The sequence below is a fragment of the Nipponia nippon genome, unplaced genomic scaffold (genome assembly GCF_047370975.1).
Source record: "Nipponia nippon isolate SJK-2023a ecotype South Korea unplaced genomic scaffold, ASM4737097v1 scaffold_24, whole genome shotgun sequence".
Classification (NCBI taxonomy): domain Eukaryota; kingdom Metazoa; phylum Chordata; class Aves; order Pelecaniformes; family Threskiornithidae; genus Nipponia; species Nipponia nippon.
The window spans coordinates 6,016,303-6,034,743 of NW_028262341.1; the positions used below are offsets into that span (position 1 = coordinate 6,016,303).

At 38.7% G+C, this 18,441-nt stretch overlaps 1 protein-coding gene across 1 annotated transcript in view; it reads right to left on the reverse strand.

Moving 5' to 3' along the window:
- Nucleotides 1-596: 596 nt before the first annotated feature.
- Nucleotides 597-18,441, reverse strand: part of LOC148055315 (uncharacterized) — a 71,461-nt gene continuing 53,616 nt past the window's right edge. The window contains exon 6 of the mRNA XM_087761362.1: nucleotides 597-885. Within this exon, the coding sequence (XP_087617488.1) occupies nucleotides 597-885 (289 nt within the window). The remainder of the gene's footprint in view (nucleotides 886-18,441) is intronic.

The window sequence follows — 18,441 nt, forward strand, 5'->3', positions numbered from 1 at the left end:
GCCGACGAACTTGTGGGCAAAAATGAAAGTAAAATATTAGTCTCGTTAGGAAAATATAACATAAAGCAATTGCAATTACAAAACTCAGGTGCATCTACCTTCAGCTGAAACATTGGTATCAATTTTAGGACTATCACTTTGGATTTAAGCACAAAACGTAAATTGTAAATTTGCTGATTGTGAGAGAATTGTAAACACAAATACAGAGGGATGCTGGTGGACCACCAAAAATCCCATTCACATCCTCATGTTGTATTTTTTCAATTTATTTTGGTTTGTTGATTAAATCTTCACAGATAGATAGCTGCCATGGAGAAATGAAAACTGCAAAAAGAAAGGGGAAGGAAAGGGAAGGAGCAGCATGCTGATAAATGCATTTTTATGGAAGACAAGAAATGTTTATTTGGAAGTCTTATAGTAGGAAGTAATGCAATGGATTACTGGGAAGGGAAATGGAAGGAGTAGTTAGGAGAGAATAAAGTTAAAGGGGTTGTAAACACTTCAAGTGCATCCCCAAAGTAAGACAAACTATTTCTATTTCTGTCTAACCTGCCCTTAACACCTCACGATGTTATGGTTGTAGTATCTTCCCATAATCACCCCCCAAAAAATGGCCTGTTCCCAGTATCCAGCCTGATTCCAGCTTTCTGCAGCTCAAGCCTATAACTAATTTTTCTACCCTCTGTGTTCAGGGAAGACAAATCTCTGTGCTCTTTTGCACCAGGCTTTTCAGTAGGGGAAGACTGTGACTGTGTCCTTTGGCAGTCTTCATTTCTATGGGCTGAACTCCCTCGGTTCAGGGTTTCTTCATGGATCATGTTTCCCTGACCTTGTTCTTGCTCCTCTCCTCTGGACTTTCTCCAAAATCCCTCAGTCATGTAGTGTCTGAAATGAGATAAAGGACAACAGCAGAAGCTTCATTAATACTGAGTGGAAAGATGGCTTCATGGGAGGGATCCTAGATATTTAAATCATTAGGTCCCTCTCTGAAACTGAGTCTCCAAATATTTGAGGTTCACTCATTACAATTCATGACAGCAAATTCAAAGGCTGAAGATAGAAAGCATTTATATGCATGTGTATGTTCTGTCTGATATGCAACATACAGCTGTTCTGTTTTATGTCTGAAATAAGGGGAGAAATCATAACAGAACTACTCCCAGCAAACATAATGAATTCCCTGACACAGTGGGTTTTTTTCCTTGACAAATAGGAATTTACTTAAAGATCATTTATCAGACTTAAAAAAAAAAATCAATCTAATTAATGTTCCCAACACAAAACTTCAGCATGTTTGCATGAACTTTGCCGAGCCTGAATAGAACTACTAGTGCATAAAACCAGTTCAATGGAGGGCAGTTTAGGACTTTACACAGAGAAGTGTTGCCATGAAGGTAGACATAAAGCAACAGAGTCCTCTATCGCTGCTGCCTGTTAACCTTGCAGTCTGTTCTTCTTTGTTACTTATTTATTATTTACATGACTTCTACCTCCTTAGAGAACTGTTTCTCCATATTTTCTCCTCACATGTTGCGACTCACTCTGCTTCCATAAGGTTATTCTTTCATTTCAGAGACACAAATTTTCTGTTTTGTCTATTTCTATGAAAAGTAAAACATGAAAACCTTTTCTAAGCTGATCACCTTTTCTTTGTGTAAAAAAAAAAAAAAAAAAGCCATTACTTCGTATATCAAAAGGCTTTGATTTTAGTATAGTAGCATAGGAACTGTCACCCAGTAGAGAAGGGAAATTTAAAATTAAAACACAAAAGGTAATATAGGCCCAAACCACCACTGCAATGAAGCTTTCTTGCACTGAGCACAGTTTCTCTAGCAGTACAGTTGTCCCTGCTTAACTCAGTTTAGAAGGTATTGAGTGCAGTTAAAATACTTTCACCTAAATTCAAATTAAGGGTCTCAGTGCTGCAGAACTTTTAAGGGTGTGTCCATCCCACATCAGCATAGCACTCAATTCTAAGTATATGCTTGAGTTTGAGTTTGCACTGCTTTATCAAAGAGGTGGTTAACTCATACACGTGTTTAAACTGAGGTTCAGTCCTGGTGCTTCACAGAATAACAATGTGAAAATTTACAGGCTAAAACAAAGCCGATGGAGTTTTAGTAGAAAAATTTCTCTTGACATCACTGTCTTGAGAAATCCTTTATGCACCAAAATATAGTCCCAAAGAGGTGAAAAGATAGCAGTAGCTGATGAACATCTTTTTTCCAAATGCTAGTTTTCTTGTTTCAAATATAGATGTGCTATTGTTTAAGCTACTATCAAATCTGTGTTTTCCATCATCATAGCATTAAGTGTTAATGTGGGAACTGTTAAAGAAAGCACTTTTGTTTCCACAATTAGAAAGTTCCCAAAGGCAGATATAATCACTGTGGTCTTTTGGGGACTGATGTTCAAAACTAGTGAGGTCTGTGGCTTCTCTTGAAGTTGGACTCAGTATTGCAGTATATCATAGCCAATTTATTTTTTTAACATTCTCTGATACTCAAGAAAAGTTTTCTAAGCATTGAAAAGAGTAAGAACGTAAAATTTCATTGCTAAAATCTCTGTCATTGAAAGTGATTTCCAGGAGTGTGGAAAACAAAGTAGTACATTTACTCCTACTATCAAATGAGCATATTTCTCTATCACATGAATATCTGACTATGTGAGTATGTAAGTGTCTGAGTACAAACCTCAAAATTCCGTTTTTTTAAGAAAAAGTTTTTGTGAGTCAATGAATCGAATATGCTGCAATTTTTTTTTTTTTTTTTTGCTTTATTCTTAGGTGGAATGAAGAATAAAATGTATGTGATGCTTAATAACCAAGCAGGGAGGAAAAAGTTTCAAAGACTCTTTTGGCTCAGTTTTCCTGCTCAGCTTCAGAGAAGGTAGGTTCTTCCACACTCACAGACTAGTTCTTCCTGCAGTGCCCACCCCTTAACCAGGCGTCAGTCTCTCTTAATGAGTGAGATCTGAATGTACAACCCAAGCTCGGTTGACCCTTGGCTTCCTTCACCATTAAACCATTCAGTTTCATGAAGTGGTAGTGGCTTTTAAATGTGTACCACTGATCTTTGGGGACAGGGGAGAGCTCATCAAACTCATTGCACTCGACAGCCTATTCTAATCAGAAAGTTGAAACAGTCTTGCTGCTGAATTGAAATGTCTGTAAATAGCTGTCTAACAACATACAAATAAATAGACATATAAATAACTGATTTGTTCAGGCCCTCCAGTAAATCACTAACATGCCTTAATTTAATTTGCATGCTACTTTTCAAACTTCTCTTGATGAACCTCATCACAGACAGGAATTAAAAGGGATTGTAGGCATAAGAGAAAAAAAAAGGACTTCTTCAAGCCACTCAAAACGCAGGAAAAAGCTTGAAATTTCATATCTGCAAGGTATGGTTGATACCTGTGCAGTGCTTAATCCAGTCAAAATAAGAGGAGCTCCTGAAAGTTTATTACCACTAAATGTTCTTTAAAAGCATGCGCTTATTACGTCAAGAGGAAGAAGAGGTGGAGATTAAATGAGGCATCTGGTCTCCTGGGTCTCCAAAGTCGAAGGAAAATGCCCTCATCCCATCAACCACTACCAGCAAAATACACCCACACAGAAAAAGAGGCTTTTTATTCTTGAGGTAAATATAGATCCAGTTTTCTCTTCATTGTTCAAAATGTGTGGGATTTTATAGCTTAGTGCTAGACAAGCTCAATACCTGACTGAAATAACCTTAGAGAAAGATACATATTGAGGGCTGAATTCAGACTGCTCTGTGAAAGTACATCTGTTTTATATGAGACACACAATCTGTCTCATTCCAACCTGCATTTCTGGGTCACTTGAGACATTTAAACTGCACTTATAATTAACAGCTATTTTTAAACAGCGAAAAAATAGAGCACTGGTAAGGTACAAAAGCATTAAAATTGCCCCAGTTTTGCTTTTCAATAGGACACACCACTGCAATATGCTTCAAGATCAAAGAGAGCTCAGAAAAAAGAGACAGGCCGATCAGTGGGGATAAATTGTTCCCATTATGATGGTGTAAGAATAGGGTTCTTTCAATTGAAACAATTTAATAACCACATTCATTACATTGGTGTCCACTTGGTTTTATCTGAGCAGTTTTTGCATAACTGTGGAGCAAGTTCAATTGAGCTTATTCTCTAGAAATTAAGATGTGCAGGGTTTGACATTCAGAAATTAGGCACTAATAGTCAGCAAAGCAGTTGTCTTGAGATTCCCCCTGGATGTAGCTGGATCTGCCTACCACTAATTATTTCAAATGCAAATGTATTCTCTAAAAGACATACCAAAAAATTTCATTAGCTCATTTCCAGACAGCTAAGGTTATACCAGAGCAATGACAGCTATCAGAGCATGATCTTTTCTGTGTTTATAAAATCACTTTGACAAAAGCAGAAGTCAAGCAAGTGTAACACTGTTGTTTGTAAACTTTTTCCTCCACCATCAACAGCAGAAGTGCTTTTAAGAGCCAATCTTTAACAGTCCTAAGCAAAACAACTAAGCAATGTCTCCAGGGTGACATTTCCAGCAACATTTTTATAAGGAACAAGAGAGTCATTGATAGATTTCTTTTTTCCTCCAGTGCTGACTTCAGCAGCAGACACCTATGTTTTAGCAGAGAGGAGAATGCCCTGCCAGCCACCTCCACTGAGGATGATTGAGTTTGCCAGTTCTCAGCTGCATGGCAGAGTGTGATGCATAGGGTGAAGTGCCGCTTGGCTTGAAATATGATGGGAGCATTAAGAACAAATCTGCACAAATGTTCCTTGAGAAGAACCGATTCCAGAGCTTGCAGATGATGTATAAACCCCACCTTATCCATTTCTGTCCACTAACTGCGCTAGTAAATGGAACATAGGCAGGAGCATTTAAAAGACATTTCCCAGTGTACACAGGATCCTTTCTTGTTTTCTTGCTGTTGACAAACCAGTGAAGAGTAAAGGACTGTTGAAGCATGCATTGGGTGGCAACTGCATAATAGCAGCATTTCTTCCCTCTCCCTCTGTCGCCTTCTTTTTTATCAGAAGACAAAGTGTAAAAACTGAGAAGTTATCCTTGCCTCAGTGAAAGCTTTTAAATGGATGGCTTTTCCAGAAGCAACAGTGCTTCTCTTACTTGGCTATTATCCCAGATGGGATTTGCAATATAAAACCATACATGGATCCGATATTGAGGAAAGGGAATAGACTTGTACAAATCACTGGAAAGATAAATATGCCATATAGATCAATAAATAAAAGCTAGTCCCCAAAAAATCAAACTCCGGCATTCTAGGCCAATTAAGACGTTATTTACTGCTTACATGATTGCTAGTTTGACGGTCTCCTTATTCATTTTTACACTATAGGCATTTGTTTTGTTGAAAGATATATAACTGATTTGTAAATAGAAAATGATATAGATAGATTTTATGTCTCATAAAACTGTTAATCTGTGCTCCATATTAAATATATACTGTAGTATTTTTTTGTATTTAGACACAGCTCTAGTATAATTAAAATAAAGTATGCTGGCTTTATTTTTTTCAGTAAGTCGTTTCCAAGCGTAGAGCTCAAATAACAGTGCAACTGCAGCATGAAATGTGGTTATAATAGCCTGAGACCACATTTCCTGAAACTAAAACATGGAAGATAATAGTGTGAAGGTACAAATTAAATGCAAATAAAACAGATTCCCCATTGTTGCTAATCCCTGGATTGGATTTCAGTGACGAAATTAGCTGTAATATTTAACCTCTTTGTATAGTAATCATTGACATATTATCAGTTACATTTTCAGAGTTTACATAGGAATTATTGCACAGGAATTTAAGAAAGATGCACATCCACTTTTTACACCCTGAATGGACCTATTCTGTGGTAAACAATATAACAACATCTAGTACAGAGACAGACAGTCAGTTGTGATCAAAAAAAATAAAGGGATCATTTGGTAATGGACATGCATTTGGTTGTTACCACTTGAGTTTCTACATGCATCCTAACTTAGACCTTGTCTTAGATTAAATAAAAGATGCACTGGTGCAACTGCCATTTTAAAATTAACTTATCAGTTTAATAAGCTTACTAATAACACATTTATTTAGATAAAAATATAGCAAAACTTAGCAATTAACCAAGTTCATAAATATTTGAGGAAATCATCAGGATGTTTAAGAAAGTTACTCCTCTCTCTTTGAGAGTTCATTTAGAACAACATATATTAGCAAGTACTTTACTTTCAGCATCACAGAAACATGTGATGTGATAAATTTGTAGCACAGTTTGCAATTGGGCAAATTACTTTAGAAAGCCCTGTGTCAAAGATCTACATACTAATATTTGAATGGGCAATTTTTTCTTATGGCCTTTCAGATGGAAATACACAACATAAAATACTTCAGTTTGCACTTTTCTTACTTACGCTTATTTGACAGAACAAATCACTATTTCATTTCTTCTGGTTGTTACGTTTTTCCTGACTTTTTTGTGTTGTGGTTAGGTCACATCTATGAAATTCTGAAATTTGACTTTGACCTGTCGCTCCAGCTCTAACGTGTAGACTCAGTTCTCATATCCATAGGCTACAGGTGACAGGTGAATCTTGCAAATATATGTTTCACCCTTAGCCAAACTAGTGCAAAGGCACATGAAATACTGCAAGATCTCATTAGAATGAAGCAAATAGAAGTATTTTAGGGAAAATTTTTCCATTCTCCCTTTCTCTCCCCTTCCTTGACACACTAAAGATCCTAGATGATTAGGAGCTTAGTGAATTATCCAGTGTCATATTTCCACTGACAGAGAAGAAGGAATCTGGTCTAAATCCACTAAAATCAATGTCTGCTGGCCTCAGTGTGATCAGACCACTCAAGACATCTGCCTCAGTTCATATGAATATTATAGTGTGAATTTTGGTAACTGAGAACAGGCAGTGATGGATAGATCCCCTTGCACTTTTCTTTTACACCACTCCATATTATATTGTCTGCACGAACATGGGGTCAGCTGCCTTGCAAGCTTTAGGTTAGGTCCCACAAAATGGATCTTGTCAAATGAGCTGTGGCACAATGTGGTTATGATTATAGGCTTTGACTAACTACAAGATGTTGCCAAACATTAATTAAGTGTCCACTATCTCTTCTGTTTCAGAAGGTTTTTACTTTAAATGTGGCACAGATTTTACAATGCAAAAATATCTGTTTAAAGTGCCTCTAAAATACAGCAAGACTTTTATTTTTGCCTTTCATCCAGAAAGAACAGCTAACACTATCATCTGAGGTAGGTGGGTGACATACAGAATGATAAATAAAAGCTACTCCTGAAACATCAAGCACTGGCATTCCAGGACATTAAATATATTATTTGTTGCTCAAGTGATTGCTAGTTAGAGCTTCTGTCTGACTTGCAAACCTACTGCAAGACCTTCCCAAGAAAATCACCGTATCAATGATGCCATTGTTATTCATATGAAGAAAATTCCCCACAGATAGATGAAAGCATGTGAATCCTCAGCTCAGAGAAAGCAGAAATAGTGGTTTAGTCGAAGAAAATGGCAGTGCCCAAACAAACAGGGTGTTCTCCTCCCTGAGGAAACATATCTCAGCAGTCCTGATGCCAGCCAAGATGACAAAGGAAGGACAAGACTTCGGTCTACCCCAGGGATGCATGGCTCAGTCTCCTTGTCAGCTTGCTGTCAAAAGCTTCTCATACACCAGGACAGGTCCCAGACCACTTTGATGACAGAAATCTATTAAATCACGTGAGTTGTAAGCCTCTGTGTACTTGTGGGTCTGGACCCACTCCAGGGCTGCTCCATGGACATCCAACCCACAGTCGAATTACTCACAAGCAGCTGATGACAGAGGAGTGTTATTCCTAGGTTTCATTGCCTCTCACAAAAATTTCCCTAACATTTCTTGTGATGTGTATCTGCACATTTTGTGTCAACTGAGGTGTTGGTCTGTTCCCAAATTCCAGTATACCAAGTCACCTTCCAGGTTCACAAGGTAGATGCCAATGCTTCCTCTTCTTTCTTCTGCTCACTCACCTCTTCCTTCTGTAAGATAGGATGCACGGTGCTTTTTATTGCTACTTTTATAGAGTGGTTTCTACAGCCTGTTGTGGTAGGTGGTGTTCATGGACGTTTTTTAGTTAGTGATAATCATTTACTCATTATTTCTACTGTCTGTGTTGGTGCAATTGGTTACAGAAGTATGGTTTTTTACATATCCTTTTATATTATCCTTTAAAAATACACAGACCTCCATGCCTATGAAGTAGCAAGTGAAGTGTTTTTGAGTGAATTCAAGCCTAGTCTTGCATTTTTATGGCAACTGATAGCGTGAGGCCGAAACTAGTCCATTTGTTGTGAGTGGTGCTTGACTTGGCTGAAAGAGGAAGAGAAGGTGAAGGGACTGCAGGCAAAACCAGTGATCCAGAAGAGATTCAGAAATAAATGGGAAAACACCTGGCAGCTGACTTGGATATTAATAAATCAATGGGCATATTATGGGATGGGAAAGAACCCACCACGTGCGTCTTTTGGATGTACCTGACCATGGTGAGGTACAAGTGCAGTTTTTCACTCTGCTTCTAGGTTCACAGCCTTTTCCATACCCTTAGCAATTCAACTGCAATTAGCTAATGAGTTCAAAACTTATTAGGACATGTACCCAGCCTTTCCATGACCAAAAAAGTTCTGTTTCTTGGAAGCCAGGGTAGAGAAAAGCAACAAAAGCAACTGTTACATCTTTATTTTTATAGGCAGCAGAGGCAGTGATAGAGGCAGGCTGCATCTCCAGCTCTCATAGAGGTGATTATACCAACCAGCCTCAAATTTACAGGCAAAAGAAACTTTGTTTTAAAAGCTTGTGACTGGAGTTTTGGACTTGTGGCAAATAGCTGTGTCATCAGATCCCAAAAGTCCAAGGAAAGTCGGCCTATGTCACCTGACAATATAAAGACGAGCTAAAAGAAAAGTTCTGAATTTTTTGTTTTAATGTATTTTTTCTTTTTTTTTTCTTCATGTTTTGCTTCTTCCTGACTATCAAAGGTCACAAGTATCTCAGAACAAAGCTTTTTGATATTATTACTAGTAGTACCAAACTGACATGGTCTTGCATCTCATTATCCTGATACATAGCTCTGCTGAATGCGAGGGAATTTGGTATTTAGATTGCCACTAATCTAGGGACAGAGGTTGTGAATAGAAATGTCTTCTTCACCACACAGTGTCAGCTTTGGTGTTGTGGATGTTTGGGTTTTGTTTTATTTCTATATGATTTTGAATGTTTTTAAATTATAGTTTGAAGACAGACTTATCTACCTAAACCTAAATTATGGTGTCTTAATTGTTTCAAATGCCATTAACATAATTCTTTTAGTTCAATCCTGGTGTTGCAAAATATTCACAAGCCTTCTCTAAAGGCAAAAAGGTTTAACAAGGACAACAAACCCCCCAGAGAGGTAGAGTGCACTTATGCAGCTTTCCACTGACCGTGCTCCCTGCCTACTTATAAGGGAAGTGTTTTTCAGGGAGGAAGGATGGAAAACAGCTAACCCAGCAGTGTAGAGGAATGTGAACCAAAAGACCGGCTGTGCATATAGGTACAGGGTTAAAATAATAACATTTTCTCATATTTTAGAGCTTTGAGATGTCCAAACTGTAGACTTCAGTGTGGGATGAAGTATAGCCAAGCTAGTTTTTAGTGGAATAATTAATGAACCGGCAACACCGAGCTAAGGACACATTCAGCCAAGGTTCTTCCCACCCACAGTTTGTTGGCAGGGACTTTACCCCACACGGGGCTGCAGGAAGACATAGTTAGAGTTTGTCTGCACCCCAGCTTAGACCCTTTCAAGCTTGTGTATCTCCAAGCTCTACTGCAATCTCCTGTAAATTAGGTGTGCACATTACTTGTGGCCGGGGAAAACAGTCCTTTCAGAAAAGAGAAAAATTAAACGAAACAACTGCTGTGCAAAAAGTTGAACGTGTGCGAACAAATAAAAAAGCAATGGAGCAAGGCATCAAGGCTTTAGTCACATGAAAAATCAGTTGTTGCATTTTCATTTGTCACAAATAATTCTGTCATACCTAAAACTCACCCTCTTTTTTCTTTTTCTGTTTTACATAGAAATTGCCCCAAAAGGAAAGGGCCTTCCACTATGGAACAGAAAATCAGTGACACCTCTGTGCATGCTTGAAAAATATTCACCTCCATTTTGGCCAAATACTTATGTATAAATAATGACGGGACAAAGAAGTCCTGCTGCCATAGTACTTAAACTCATGGAAAATACTTGACTGTAATTAACTGTGCTGAAATACATGACTGCAGTCAAGCTGCTTCCTATCCTTGCCTTCCTCTTAGGTGTTTGCATCTTTTGCATCTCCCCAGCACATGGCAAAGCAGGCCACTCTGAGGTTTTTGAATGTGTGATTATCCATTCATTTTCATTTCAGAGCTCCGGTCGCTGCCCTTGGTGGTAGACACAGCTCTGTTTCCCATCAAAACCCTCTTCAGGCCAAGAAGAAGAAAGAAGTGGGGTTTGTAAAGAGGAGGAGACATATGCTATAAACACAGGAGGACCATGTAGGATATCTTAATGACACATTTCTACCTTCTTCCAGCAGACCTTTTCTGCTATTGTTGCAGCATCTACTAGATGATCATACAGTAAGCTAGGAAAAACTAAGCCTGAATGCATAAGATTGGAAAGTGTCATTAGGATTAAGTTCAGCTCACTCCTTTGTTTCTTCAACTGTTTTGCCTGTATTAGCAGTCTTGTACAAAATGAGCATTCACTGCTGGTCTTGTCCTTCCTTGGTTTGCTCTCTGGAATTGGACACAGTTTTTCTCTGTACAGTGGGTGCTTTTAAATTTCACTGTCCAAAATCTTTAGTATCTACAAATCTGACTGCTTTCATCCTTCCCTATCTTTCAGTAGTCCAACCACCCATACATTATTTAAGTGTAGCTGTTTTTCACTGATTCTAACATAAACTTGAGCAATATATTTTTAAAACTCTCTCCTTTTTCTCCTGTCTTATGTGTTTTGCCATGCCAAGATTTGAAGCAGAGTGCTAAGGAGCATCACACCACTCTAGTAAAGCTTTCAGTCGCAAACAAGCCCAATGCTTTAACCATAGGGTAACCAGCTCTGCCAATGACTGTGTGTTTAAAACTTAATATGTACAGAGTCAGTGCCAAATGCTTAACATCTTGCAAAACTGAGCTGTAGCCCAGTTGTTGTCCGCTATCTCACTTAACATTTTTGATAAATCATAGATTTGCCAGTCTGGAAGCCACCCTGCATGCATCTCTGTCTTGGTAGACCCTGGGAGACAACTCCTCTGCCATTGCGGCTGTCGTACTGCCTACACTGATTGTGGAAAGGTTATACCTTCAGGAAAGGTTATACCTTTGCTCTGAGAATGTGCCAAGACCATGAATTATTGTCCAGGTGTGTTGTGGATCAAAGTTACTGAACATCTATTCATTGATCTCCACGAGTGACTGTCTTAGAACCAGTGCAAAAAACTCTCAAGACCTAGGACAAATTTTTTTTTGCTGGCACTCAATCGTGAGGCTTTTAGTGACAGACGTGATATTGGACAAATAATGCCAGATAGGCCATTGTTGTCACTGTATCTGTGCACATTGTATATATACATCTGGATATTGTACCTACTGTATCTGTAATTGCACTGTAGTATACTTTTTCTATTACCAGTGCTCATTTTAGGCAGAAACACTCACTAATTTACATGGCAGAGTTGAGTTTTACTCCATTAGGTGGTTTAATATGCTGAGATTGACTCACTCATATGCTGCAGTTTTTCATTACGGACTCTTGGTATTAACAGTTTTGGATCATTGGTCACCGCAGTTAATAGATAGATATCTACTCTTTAAGTTAAAATTCAGAAACTTCTCCTTTTCAGAGCACTTTAAACAAAATTTCAGTTTTATAAGCTTTTTTGTTTGTTTAATTAACTTAAGAATTGTTTTCAATAAAGCATTTTACAGGTGCCATTGTATAACAAAGTTGTTTAAGAGTATGGGAAAAATGCAGTACAAGAGAAATGCAAATCTGCATGAGCCTCATTGTGATTTAACCCTTTTAGAGCTGAGTATAACATAAAGGACTTGACTTTTTTTTCCCTCTGCAAATGTATATAGACTGCACACAGATTGAACCCCTCACTTATACTACAGCCTTGGCAATAATGTGTTCAGTTAATCTGCACAATGTAGAGTCATCCCCTCAAAAAAGTAATTCACTTCTTTAAAAACTAGGAGGAAAATAAATATGGTGCAGTAAAATTGTTGAGTAGAGGAATCTATCTGGACATTTCACAAAACATTTCATTATGCTGATAATTCCCAGAAGTGCTCTCAAGAGTGCTTTAAGCTGAGGATTACTGCACTGGATCTGATGGACTTTTTTTGTAGCCCCTTTAAAAGGCAGTGAACCGTTTTTCTATTTTATTTAAATAATGCCCCTTAAAATGGATTTTTAGAGGTATAATAACTCCTTAAGAGTCAGTTATGCTAAACAGTTTCTCTTGATAGAAATGTTGTAAAACTCGTTAACTGCACAATTTCAGATGCCGGCTTGGTGAACACTAACTGACATGTGAATGGCCAGAGTTTGTAAAATAAATTGAAATAGTTGTTGTATCACACAGCTAGCAATGCACAAGCTGTAGGCCACAAGGGGCTCAAACCTGACAGAAAATTACTTCAAGATGAATGAAAAGTGCTTGTTTCTCTTTATTAGTTTTTAGAGAACAATGAAAATGTTGAATTGTTTACAGAAGGGTTGATTAAATGTGGTCAGTAGGGCCATGTCCCTACTGCTAACTGTTAGCCTTCCCAGCCCCCAGCCCTTTCCCTCCACCCCATGCATCTTCTTATAGACTATTACGGTCACACATCTGTGTGTGAAATGTGCTCATTTTGACATTCCTCTGCTGCTCTGAGCTGTTGAGGCCTTTGTTAGGTAAAACACTGTTGTCAAGCCTAACAAGCAGGTCATGCAATTTGCTGGACACTGCAGCAGAGAATAGCCCTGCTATGAATTGCTTCAGCATCTAACAATGCTCGGTTCAATATCAAAATACATATGTATTTTTTTTCCTTTGTTCAGCCCTGATACTTTCAATATTTTGAAGAAATACATATTTTGCATTCTAAGAAAAAAAAGGGGGGGGAGGGGTGGTTTTATTCTTTTGTTGTTAGATATATTACAATGGGAGGGGAAAAAAGATACTTTAGCTGTCCTTTTTTGACCTAAATTCACTTTTCACATGGTACTAAAGGCACAAAGAGGAGATGCATCATGCCATACCATATTCTACCAGATTATTTGGTCTGCTTTCAAAGCAATTCAAATTAAGGCCACTTTAGGAGAAGTGGTATTTGCACAAGATGGCAACAACAGAAAATGTCCCTTTGAGGCAGTGACTTTAAAAACAACTTCTTAAAGATCAGGTTCATTTAGCAGCAATCAGGGGAGTAAAAACCACTGGATATGTTACTATGGCTGTTGAACAAAATTGTCTTCTTTTTCTCTCCACCCTGTTCCATAGCCTTTATCCCTTCCCCCTCTTCCCCAGAAGAAAAATCAACCACTAATGTGCAAGGGTTTGAATGCTATTTGTGGCAATCTGTCACTTTACATAGTGTTCCGCCCTGATGTGAAAGCAGGATTTTCTTTTTTTTCTATCTGCAGAACATGCTTTTCCAGGCCTATTATGTGTATAAACAATGGCATATGTAATTACCTTTCTGGGGTGGCAATTATTTCTCTGCATCAACAACTGAAGTTAAGGCAATCCATCCCGCTGCCCCCCACCTCCAAATAAAGGATATCCTAAATATAAAAAAAAAAAAAAAAAAAAAAAAACATTTGGGGATCAAATCAAGGCTGCTTATGTCAGCCTGGGGAGGGACAGATACTATCACTGCAGCCTTTAAATGTCAGCATGATCTTTTTTTTTCCTAGCAGTAATTGCTTTACATTTTGTTTCAGATTGAGTCATTTCAACCTTTGCCTACAAGCCAGTTTTTGCACCCCACCTCCTTACACTGAAAACTTTTGCACTTTTGCTAGGGCGGATTTCCTTGGCAATTCTGTGGGTAAGAAAATACCATACCTGTCATGTCAAAGCTGTTGGAGGGTGCGAAATGCTGACTTTCTTGTCTTGCTTCAAGCTACAAGAGGTTATGCAGGGTGGTGGTTGAGAGAGTGAGGGTTGAAGAGTTTTTCTTTTCTTTCCCCCATTATGTGTTGATCTTGCTGTGTATGATTACAGTCCTCAATGTTACTGAGGAACATCCATGCCTTCAGCTGGACATCCATGGACCAATCTGTCTTCGTTTCACTGTATCTGACAATTTGATCTACCTCAAGATTTCCACTATTGCTTTAAATCAAGGGTCTGATCCTACGAAGTGTTATGGTTAGGTCTGTGCTGAGAGTTCAGGTCAGACTACCCCAGACACCTTAACCGCATTGCATGAGGATGGTCCCATACTGGTCCTCTGTTCAGAGACCCTGGGATGCTTCTTGCTGCCTCCAGTGAAAGCTGTGCATGAGTAGAGCTGGCATGGGGAGCAGTGCCTCAGTGGTCCCAGTAGCCAGGAACTGTAGCTCATGTAATTCAGGCTCATTAGAGCAGCCTCATCATTAAGCAAAATATCAGGGCAGATACTGCCTAACTATGTGTTTACAAAAGCAGTCTAAACTACCTTTTATACCTGGGGAAGTGGAGGGTATGATATTGGTGCTAAAATCAAAATCATACAGCAATGTGGACATTTTTTTCAATGTTGATGCAAATTAAATTTATGAAATGCAAAGTCTGTTTATAGGGAACAACATATGCTTATATTTTAAAGGACGTCTTGCATCCTTTCTCAAATATGTTTAGGTGAGGACTTTCCTGAGCAAAGACAGTCTTAAATATACGCTTAATTCTCAGGAGCTAAAGCCAAACTGAAGTTGATTTTTGTAAGCTCCTGACAATGTTGTCATCAGTGTACCTAATAAGGTACTCCTAATGCAGACACAGTTAAGTGAAAGGTGTTTTAATGATGGCTCCTTCATTCTCTTCCACACCCTATGCAGTGGGAAGCTATCTGGTTCCCTCTCCTGCTTGAATGCTCTCCATGTGTTACATGCTTATACAAATTAAAGAACTAAGGGAGAAATAGAACTAAGAAGAAGCATAAACAAAACATAAACTCAAAACCTCAGAGCAGTGTCCTCCTGCTTATCTCATGTATACAGGCATTTTATTGTTCACGAAGGTGTTAACTGGCATGCATCCTAGTTTTCTATTTATCTGGCAGAAAAGACACTGCACAGACAGAGTAAAGCAGATGAACAGGTTAAAAATTTCCTTCCCTTCCCTTCTCCTCTCCAGTTCCTCTACTGAAGGGACAGCGAGCTGCAAACGTATGTAGTTACACGCATTCTTCAGTCCAGGGACAACACCAGCATATTAATTGAACCAAATGCTGTGAGTAGCTTTCCCAAATTTATATCTGGTGGTGATGTCAACAGAGGGGAATAAGAATTAGCAGAAGTCTTTGGGTTTTGTCTGCCTGGTAATGGATAAAAGAGAAACGAAAATCTCCTACAAAATGGAAATCACAAACAGCTCTGCTGGGGAATACAAACACAGCTTTGAAACCTTTCTTTCTTTTGCTTTCAATAGGCATGAACATAAATCACAAGAGCCAAGCCACGGGAAATATTAATCCTGCCACCAGGATCTGTCTCTAACTCTCTTCCTCGCCAGTTTGAGTAGGTGGTTTTGGAGTTACCCCAAGTGCTGATTCCATCGTTGCTTAGACTGTTAATGAGCTTTCTTCACAAGAAAGCCTTTTCCTTTGTCTCAGAGACAGTTCTGAGGGCCGTTCTCACCTCTGTGTCTGTGCAAATAATATCTTTATAAGGTTTGAGCCAAAGTCTGTTAATGGAAGGGAGGAAAAGGGTATACTGTGAGGTGATGGCATCACCCTAAGGTGGTGGTACCATAAGCTCGTGTTACTTGCCAGCTAATCTCCAATTACAGCTTTCCTTCTCTATACCTCCTTTCCTACAAGGATCTCAAAATACTTTGCTTGCATAAATCAAGACCCTAGCCTCAATATGCAATGGAAAATTATTAGTATACTTGTTTTCAGAGAAATACACTGAAATGCAGAAAAAATAAATGTCAGTATCAAGAATACCAGAAAAATTGTTGCTGGAAATAGAACCACAGGTCCAGACTGCAACTAAATAGATCCTTTCCTTCTCTGTTTCATGCTGTTATGGATAAGGAGTAATACCAAAAAGTCACTGCTCATATGCATTTAGTTAGACCTGTTTGCAGGATCAAGAAACAGCTGTGAAGTCATCCTTTTCTGCAAAAACATGTTTAAAAAGTATTAATTCTGTTCTGGCTTGGTTTTTGCTAAAAACTTTTATAAGAAAGAGAAACAAAAAGCTTTTAGAGACTGGAGGAGCTCTGGTTCTGCCCAGCGTGTTGTTTATTCTGAAACCTAACTGGGAACTTCAGGTTATGTCCCAACTGACACAATCACTACTGAAATTTTTAACAGAAACATCAGTCTGGTTGGGAGCTTTGTGTGCAATACATAGCATTGTTAGTAGTCCTGGGTGAGGATGTGATGACTTCATTTTCCCTAATCTGCCCCCTAAAATTGGGAGTGGCTCCAGGTTTTTTTAAGTAGTGATGTTCTTTTCCCAGTTAAAGTAGTATTGTGAGGTTTTGTCTGGTGAATAGAGCAAATTCAGTTTCTCACTCATTTTTACAGTTTCAGCTTCCAGAAAACAACATAGATGACATTAAAGCCGCCTTTCAGTAAGACACCAAGACTTCTTCTATTAGGAAGCCCCTAATAAGCACAGACACCTCACTGCTTTTATTTCAGCTCAGAGTATGTCCAATTCGGCAGTCACTGAATTCAATCTTATCTGTTCAGATGATGGGTTTTGACGAACTGCATAAACCTGTCATTAAGGGGAGGACAGGTTATAGTCACTACTCAGGATGTTACAGCTTTCTTCCTTGTTTATTGCAGATGGGGTAACATAGCACAAGCAGAGGCAGAGAAGATGAAAGTAAGGTTAGTTAAACACTGAGGTACTTTGTGATTAAAAAGAGTGATAGTATCAGGCCAACAGTTCAAAGGTTCAGTGTAAATATTCTTCATCTGTTTGGCTTTTCAGTTGTGACACTGGTTAGTGGAAAGATACCAAACTTCCATGTAAGACAAACTCAGATTTTACAGAGGAAAGCCATACACATAAAAGTGGCCTCCATTTCCTGATACAATAACAATTAAAAAATTAAACCTTTGACCTCTGTAAACATTTTTATTTCTGGTTTCCTTTGCCTATGACCTGCAGGTGCTTTATGTCTTTCCACAGCCCTTTTACTCCAGTTTTCTTATTGGCAATTACTTACACAGTAATTCAAATCCAATTTCAATATTGACTACTAAGTTGTAAGCTCTGTGTCAAATTCTGGCTCTCTAGCATGTTCTGTTTCCATTAAGAACTTAGGAAACATTAAGACTTTGGAAAGGGAAAGGAAAAAATATCTACCAAGTGATGGCAGTGAGTCAATTATGCTTGTGTTGCACGGTCCTCTGAGCTCACATTAAACTCGTATTGCTCCTGGTACTTAAAAAGGAACATTTCTATTAAAAATTAAAACAGGTAAGGAGTGTCTACAATGCATAACATAAAATGTTTGGGGTTTTTTTAATTTGGCAGCAGTTCACAGCTTTGTCCATCTGCACAGAGCATGTGTCCCTCCTTGAATGATTCACCAGCATTTGCTAGGCCAAGACTAATTAGCCTTCTTTGGGACCAGTCTTTACTGGTCTTTGCAGGAAAGCCCTGGCTGAATCACAAAGGTCACTTGGATGCAGTATTCAGCCAGCTGCAAGGATGGTGCCTGGAGGAGCTGCTTTGGTGATGCTATGTGATGGTGCTTTACTTAGAGTGCAGGACCAGCTTTGGCCAGGTCAAACTCAGAACCAAATACATGATGATATGAGTGCACTGATGCCGCTGGAGTGACATAAGGGGCAAATTTTTACCTCTAAAGTTCAGCATCACTGCCAGCATGGCCTTAACAGGACACTAAAGTGTCTCCAGTTAACTCCTTGTGTTGTAAGCTCTTGGGCACGGAGAACAGATGTTTTGGTCCTGTGTTTGTACAGAACCTAGCACAGAGGGATGCTGGCCTCCAGCTGCTACACAGTGTCCCATTTCAAATATTTAAAGTAGCAGATGAACCCCCACTTCTGAGTTTGCCAGTATTGCGGAAAGCTAAGCACTGACAATGGCCTACAGTCTGTAATTAAAAACCTGTTCCACTGATGGCCTTAATTTCTG